Source organism: Mercenaria mercenaria, chromosome 18, assembly GCF_021730395.1.
Source record: "Mercenaria mercenaria strain notata chromosome 18, MADL_Memer_1, whole genome shotgun sequence".
Classification (NCBI taxonomy): Eukaryota; Metazoa; Mollusca; class Bivalvia; order Venerida; family Veneridae; genus Mercenaria; species Mercenaria mercenaria.
This window is the reverse complement of record NC_069378.1, coordinates 51,427,829-51,435,969: the sequence shown is the minus strand read 5'-3', so window position 1 is coordinate 51,435,969 and position 8,141 is coordinate 51,427,829. Positions and strand designations below refer to the sequence as shown.

At 35.2% G+C, this 8,141-nt stretch overlaps 1 protein-coding gene across 1 annotated transcript; it reads right to left on the bottom strand.

Annotated features, from left to right (window-relative positions):
• Positions 1 to 2,541: 2,541 nt before the first annotated feature.
• On the bottom strand, positions 2,542 to 8,141 carry LOC123539319 (protocadherin gamma-A6-like). Its single transcript, XM_045323882.2, has 5 exons — positions 7,934 to 8,141; positions 7,109 to 7,355; positions 4,915 to 5,036; positions 4,071 to 4,139; positions 2,542 to 3,105 (listed from the first exon to the last, which is right to left on the bottom strand). The coding sequence occupies exons 1-5, from the start codon at positions 7,995 to 7,997 to the stop codon at positions 2,855 to 2,857; spliced, it is 753 nt and encodes a 250-aa protein (XP_045179817.2). The 5' UTR covers positions 7,998 to 8,141; the 3' UTR covers positions 2,542 to 2,854.

The following is an 8,141-nucleotide window of genomic DNA, read 5'->3' as shown; positions in this document are numbered from 1 at the left end:
GATCCATTCAAAAGTATGGCCTCTAGAGAGGTCACAAGGTTTTTCTATTTTTAGACCCACTGACCTAGTTTTTGACCGCAGTTGACCCAGTTTCAAACTTGAACTAGATATCATCAAGATGAACATTCAGACCAACTTTCATACAGATCCCATGAAAAATATGGCCTCTAGAGAGGTCACAAGGTTTTTTTATTATTTGACCTACTGACCTAGTTTTTGAGGCATGTGACAAAGTTTCAAACTTGACCTAGATATCATCAAGGTGAACATTCTCACTAACTTTTATGAAGACCTATCGAAAAGTATGGCCTCTATAGAGGTCACAAGGTTTTTCTATTTTTAGACCTACTGACCTAGTTTTGAACTGCATGTGACCTAGTTTCAAACTTGACCTAGATATCATCAAGATGAACATTCTGACCAACTTTCATAAAGATCCTATGAAAAATGTGACCTCTAGAATTGTCACAAGCAAAAGTTTACGGACGAACGCACGGACGGACGACGGACGCTGCGCGATCACAAAAGCTCACCTTGTCACTTTGTGACATGTGAGCTAAAAATTGGTGCATCATGTTTTAGCCTTTTATATTCAGATCATAACCTAGTTCGGCTGTCTTGAATCTCTTTCGGTAAATCAAAATCAGCTGAAAAATTGGCACCTTTTAACATTTCGGCTTTACTCAAGATCATTTCAGTGTCACAATACATTTATAGGTATCTACTGTTACGTTTTCTGGAATCTGGTCAACCCAGTCTATGAGCACGTGCAAGGTACATATGCATGGGATCAATATCTAGGTCATTAGCCATGAAGTCCCTGAATAAATGGAAACAGTTCTCATCGCGATTTTCCACGAATCCTCTGAATGCTAGGTTATTACCTCATCTATAGGCCGATATGCTAAAATTTTTATGAAATCGGTTTGAACATTTTTTATCTGGATGACCTGATATAATTTATTGCCCATACTCGTGGGCGTTTTCTCAAAAGCTGTAATACCATGATCAGAGTTCGTCAAATAAACAAGTCAAGACTTATCAGTCGAACTTTTAACGAAATCTGCCTAAAATCTTCCATATCAGTTCTTGAGTTCAACGTTTTTCTCTGATAAATTTTCCCACTCACTGACAATTTCAAATCTGTTTTGAGTACGCACAGCAAATTTACTTCCATTGTTAAAGTTCCAAAATTTTATGTAAATTTACACACGTATCCATAAGCCACATATTCCATCACTTGGAAACAACGATTGGCCACATAAAGTGTTTATTTCCGCAAAAAAGGTACTCAGACAATAAAACAGGTCTTGCTGTCAGCCATATTTAATCCCTTTTCATCATACGGATATCTATCAACATTAATCTTAGAAAATAAGTGTCGGTCTTATATTGACTTATTTAAGGTATGACCCATGTAATAGTGTAACTCCTTTTGAAGAGTATTCAAGTCCTACAAAAAAATCTACTTTGACTTATTAATAAATATTTCAAGAGGCATAGGTTCAAGTTCAACTGGGACCATTTTTTTACCTTATATTCCTTTTTTGTCTCGTAAGTTTTTACTTTTTTCAAGACTTATTATTGATTCATTGCATAAAAGTGATTTTTTATATTTGATAAGTGATTTCATACAAAGGCACCGAAGCCGGAGAATGAAATAAGCGCACGCTCCCATAAACAGAGAAGCGGATTTGGAGAATACCAAAAGCTTAGTTAGAAATAGTATTAGGATCCTAAACGACTTTTTACGCATTGTTTGCATCAGCAAAGAGAAAAATCGAAAAACCTATGAAAACACGTGACCTTTTTAACTTTTGTGGGCCGAATCCGGGTAACTCAACTAGGACTTTAAATTGCGCCATGTTTTTGTTTTGGTTTTATTAGCTGTTCGGCGTTGGTTTCGGCGTATATATGAAATGACGTTTAGTGTGTAGAATGCTCTATAAACTTTATTTAGGTCTGTATTTTACGTATCTGTAATGGTCTTTTACTGTTTAAAAAAGATAAAATGAAACAAATTGATCAGAATACTAATGACTAAAAATGTTTTAGATTACTTAAATAAATGATTTCTTTACCAATCTTCAACTTTTGACCGGAGCTTACTCCTATGAAAAAAACCCGCTATACCTAAAAGTATTCTACAGTTTATACACTATTCCCTGCCTGAGTGAATTGTGTCTAACGTCTTCAAATTAATTTTTATGTATAAGCTCTAGTCACCATCATATAAGGGATGAACTTCAGGGACATTTCAGGAAAGCTTAAAAGATAAAATGTGTGTCTAAAGCGTGTCCATTTTTAATATTTTATTCATTGTTATTCTTCTCTTTTTTTTACTTTACAGGCAGTGACATGTCCCAGAACATAGGCTTGAAGCATTTATAGCTGAAATGAAGTGGTTTGTTGAGATGCTTCTCGTAAAAGGTACAGTAACTACTTCAAACAATTTCGTTACTGTTGATCACGACATCTGCTAAACATATAATATACATGTAATCAATATATAATTTAAGTAAACTCTCTGACTAAAAACGGGGTTTAACCCAAAAAGAACAAACAAACAAATAAACACAAAATTTTAAGAAATTTCAAGATGTTATTCGCAGTTGAAAACACTAAAATGATCTTTTGTAGATATGATAAAGTTTTAACTAAGTTGATGCTGCCTAAAGATGTGATTTCTTTTGAGTGAATGCAAGTGCCAATACCCGTCCGATTGTTTTTCAAGTAAAAGAGTCCATTTCGATGTTATTGCTGTCAGCTACGATTTCAAATCGAGTTTCACATCAAACAAAACAGTTAAATGATGTACACTGTATGTTGTTACATTGCAAAGTGAAAACAATTTTTAGACTGCTGATGAAAATATAAAGAGTAATATGAGCATAACGCGTGTAATTGTTGTAGTTGTACGATGACTGCTGTTGCAGATTCCTATGATAAGAGTTGTCGTTCCTGTTTTAGGGGGTTGTCCACTGTCGGCTGCTTCTATCGTCAGTGCATATGCTCTAATTTCTGTTTTGTTTAACATCTGACCCGTTGCCACGGAGACGAGACCTGTTGTTTGGTGAATGGCAAAATCTCCTTCTATATTCCCATCTGCAAGAGACAAGGGCAAAGTTTAGTTGTTACTTGTATCTGACAGGAACATATTATGAAACAATACACAATAACAGCGAGGAAAGTATTAGCATGCCCGCTTAAAATTGCAAAGATAGCCTAAACTCGGATCGGTGAGATTTGAAATGGAACACCACAATGGCAGGCATCAGAAACAAGCATTCCCTGATCATAATCGCCGTCACCAACAATCAGACAGCGTTCCAGGATAAGGAGTAAAACGCTTGTCAACGGATAGGCAATCAACTGACGATGTATGTGTATTTTAAGCAACAGTACCTACATGCACAATCATTTTTAGTGAAGACATCTGGTCGATAATGAAGAATACCAAGATTAGCCACTATGCATTATCAAATATTCACACATTGGATTTGTCAAATCCGTCCCGATGAAGAAAGAGTGCACGATGTCACAGAGGTCACTACATGTCAATTATCGAACACGAACGACTTTTTAAAGCCTATAAGTGAAAGTGGTTAAGTTCACGGAACGTTTCTTTCACTTATGTATGTTCAAGCCCTGCTAGGTTCAAAATTTCAAGAAGCCATACATCTTGCTTGTATTGCGAAAGGCAGGTGATTTTATCCAATACACCAATCCACTCCTACTTTAAATCATGCCCGGACGGACACATCGGGTCCTCCTCCATTGTTAATGCTCGAAAGACGCCATATTAACTGTGTTGGTGTAATGCAAGAGCGCACAAATCAGCAACCAAAAAAAACGAGAATTAGCAATTATATACATGTATCACATTTACTTTAGACAGGTTAATATTCGGAAAAGATTTATTCATTCGAGAAGAAAATACCAAACAGCAATGTCTATCATAATAAAAGCAAACAAGAAGTAATAGCTGTTAACACCGCGAGTAAAGCTGACGAGAAAATTACCGAATCTACAGTAAATAACACAAAATAATAAACAGTATTAGGTTCTACCTGTTATTGTATATATGATATCTGTAGTTTTGTCCGGATCTATAGCTTCTACATATGTCACTGCAAACCCTGAAAAATGTTAAAGGTAATATTCCATGATGTCTTATTTATGTCTTGCATCACAACATCGAATGTTTCTCTCATTTTGATATATTAACCCTTGCCATGCTGGGCATGATTAATTCTGCCTTTGCGACCAGTGTATATTATGATCAACCTGTACATCAGCGCAGCCTGATCATAATCAGCACTGTTCGCTATTCAGTCAGTATCTTTTAGGTAAACACTCCTTTTAACAGTTAATGTTACTGTCCAAATTGAAAGATGGACAAGTCTATTATAGAAATATAGCAGTATAAGGGTTAATCTTTACTAAGACGAAACACGACCGAAGTACAAACTCTGAAAGGTTGGAACTTCTTTATTAGTATGGAACAGACTTTGGTAGTTTATTAATGTGGAAACCAAAATACTTTTCTGTCGTCAAGTATATACTAGAGCAAATCGTTTTGTCAAACCCTATCATTTTAGTTACACGGTGCAGCTAAAGCTTGAATTATTGAAAACATGTATTTAAAGTATTCATTTGACACATTAATTTTGTTTTGGGTTTAGGGCCGTTTTTAAACAGTATATCAGTTACGTAACGGCGGGCAGTTAACAGTGTTCCTGGATTCTTTTTTTTCTGTACCAGTACTAACCTGTTCTCCCAAGCAACTGCCAACTTCCGAACAAAAGGACAAAGATTTAACAAGAATAGCATCTTTCAAAGAACCCAATGTCTTTGCCGAAGGCTTGGCAATAATTGAAACACTATAAAGAGTCAGAAAATTCAAACTATTACCTGCCGACGCATAATTGTCCGCTGTCGCACCAATTAGATCACCTTCAAACTCAGGTGCCTCATTCACATTTAGAACATGCACGTAAATAGTCTGTTCTGCTACCTCATCGTTGGCTGAGGCTCTGAAACAAATTTTAATGAAATCTGTACAAGCTTACATTTTTATGATAAACTTTTTACTGATGCAAGCTATTTTCTAAGGACATCAATCACTACGTTCAAGGCCTGTTAATACGATCGTTAAATGTTTAATATCAATGAATGGCCGGTACTAAGAATATTTAATATCTCCTTCGAATTATGCAAATTTCCCTGTATAGTTTTAAATTTAATGTGCACGGTCGCCGAGGTATGACCAAGTATATGGATTAATGTTGAAGCCAGTACCAGCCAGGCACTTAAGTTATTCTACAATTATTATGCTTCACAGAAGCCAACCATGTCAAACAAAGTATAAATGATACGAAGAGTGACAGTTTATTCTGATATTCGGAAACGGGCACGTTCAGCGTACAGATGGGTCGCTGCACGATATAGTGCATTTATTTCGTACATTAATTGAACGTGAATATCTGCTGGGTACTCAAATTAGCCATAGCTTTTCTTTATATTCTTCAATCAAACAATTTCATTTTCATTAAATAATGTCTGAATTGTTTTTCTTTTCTATCTTGAGAAAGATTTGCGGCGATTCGTTGTTCCTTGTATTCTTTCATATCCTACGGACGGACGGACGGACGAACGGACGGGACGGAGACCACCATATACACTTCGTCTTTCGGTGTGTGTGTGGAGGGGGGTGGGGGGGGGGGGGGGGGAGGCAGGGATAGTTTCGAATAAATCAATGTTTTCTAAATCTTGAAAAGTTACAAATATGTTAATGCTACCTTTTCCGGTTTCATTGTAATTTTCATGTTCTATGGAACTTCACAAACAAACAGTATGCAATTATTGGCTCTTAAATATGATGTGATATTCAGCGGAATAGGTCAATATTGCCCTTTTCCGGTGAATATCAAATCATATCCAATGGCTCAAGAGTGAGTAACTGTAAATATTATATACCCGTCTCAAAAGCATTAATTTGATTGGTCGAAATGAGTGCACGCGCAGGTCCGCAAAAGGCGATATTGACCTGCCAAAGTGATAATGACTTGTGATATCACTCTTTCTTATAGGTATGAAATATGGGCCAGTCAAATGAATGCATTTGAGAAGTACATATAATATAACAATTATAGACTTATGTTGAGGTCAATATTTATAGGTTATTAGCTTTGTATCGGGAAATATGCACGAGTTCTCAGCGGAAATATTGCGCGACTTTAGGAGAGCAATATTCTTCCGCTGAAGAACGAGTGCATATTTCCCGATGCAAAGATAATAACCTTTTTATTACATACACATCTACACGTATAAATATAATGTAAATATCATAAATTTGTTCAATAGCCTGAATAAGATTGACAATACTGAACTAAATAGAACAAAATAGTGCAAGAACAAACACTGAATTACGTCACGCATCCGATATGAAATTCAGGCGTCAGTGTATGGAAAAATATTGACGTTTCCGGTACCAGTGTAACTTAACGGGGAATAGAAACGTGTATATAATAAGTCTTTTTACGGACCTGTAAAATGATATTGACCGATGACGCAGTCCGAGGTCAATATCATTTTTGCAGGTCCGTAAAAACACATATTGATCTCAACATAAGTCAATAACTGTATAACATTATGTAGGTTCAGGTTTATGAATAAGTGACAAATATTTGTTGTAACAGACGTTTGAAAGTAACAATATATTATCTACAACTACTTCAAACATACAAACTTCACTAAAGAAGTAGTTGTCATTTACTTTTACAGATCACCATGGTTTCAGCGGAATATTAAGTAGTTTTACTCACTGTATTTCTTATTCAACACTTTTTCCTTATTGGTGGTTCAACTGGTAAGCTTAAATACTTTAAGCATATAAACAAGTGACGTGCGCTTGCGTAACAATTTTTTACAACAAAAAATAAATTAATGATGTACGCTGGCATATCTTGAAATACGACTCTGTAAGGCATTATTATTGTGTACGGTCTCGTCCGCGAACTAACATGTTCACACAGTGCTTGTCTGTACTTTTTCACAATTAAAACTTCAATTAAATATGTATAAAAGGCATTTATTTCAGTCCTACCTTACAACTAGCACAAATTCTTGATCTTTCTCGTAGTCCAATGAACCTTTTGTTGTAACTTCTCCAGTAACGGCGACGTTGAATAACTCGTCGCCATATCGTGGGTTTATAGAAACCAGAAAGTAGTCGATTCTATCGCCGTCGGCATCGTCGGCAGTGAGTGTAGTCACGGGCCCGCCGACGATAAGATTCTCAGGTAAGTCGACGTTTACCGACGGAAATGTGAAAACAGGTGCGGCGGTGTTTGCTGCAAATAAACTTAGTAACATTAAAGATATGATTGTTCCAGGCACTGAATGCGCAACTGATGAGATCTATATAAATATATCACCATGTTTCACAAAGAAAAATGCAACAAAATATAGTTTTATCTTATAGTCTATTATCATCATTGTATTTAAGGTTAAAAAGTTTAAACTGTACTGTAATACCAAAACATTAAATCATCTTTTATACTTTTTTTTTACTTTCAGTTATTTTAAAGCGATCCGTTAAAGATTGGATGGGAAACATGTATATTTTAAATTCCATAATGAACGTAAATGCAAAATGTTTCAATTTTAGATTGCCGATTTTATGTGTCATTACTGGTGTCCGAAAACAATAAACCGTCCCGAGACGTTGAATTAAAATCTGACCATCGTGTAGAAAACCTTTTACCAAGAGACCTCTTTGAAATATTATTTTATACATTTTAAAATTAACTTCATTGTAACCTTAAAACTATTTATTCGCTATAAACGAACCCAGTGATTCTAACATAATAACGATAGTTTTACAAAATAGTAAAATAGAATTTTAATAAACATAGAAACTCAAAATTACCTTCTTTTAGCAAAAATATCACCATAATATAAGATAAATACGCCAGTCCCAGTGTAGAGAACATTTTTATTCTAATCAAGAAATCCAAATTGCTTGTAGTTTTATTTCAATACATTACAATTATGTAAATTGTTAAAATCGGAAGCTGACTTAATTTCAATTAATTATTCTGAAAATTCAAAATTGTGTTTTGCTGCAACATGTATAC

Coding starts and splice junctions, on each gene's coding strand:
- LOC123539319 (XM_045323882.2), bottom strand. CDS start 7,997: ATGTTCTCTACACTGGGACTGGCGTATTTATCTTATATTATGGTGATA. Junction 4,140..4,914: donor GGACAATTATGCGTCGGCAG/GTAATAGTTTGA, acceptor AACATTTTTCAG/GGTTTGCAGTGACATATGTA. Junction 3,106..4,070: donor TATCATATATACAATAACAG/GTAGAACCTAAT, acceptor TGTCTCTTGCAG/ATGGGAATATAGAAGGAGAT.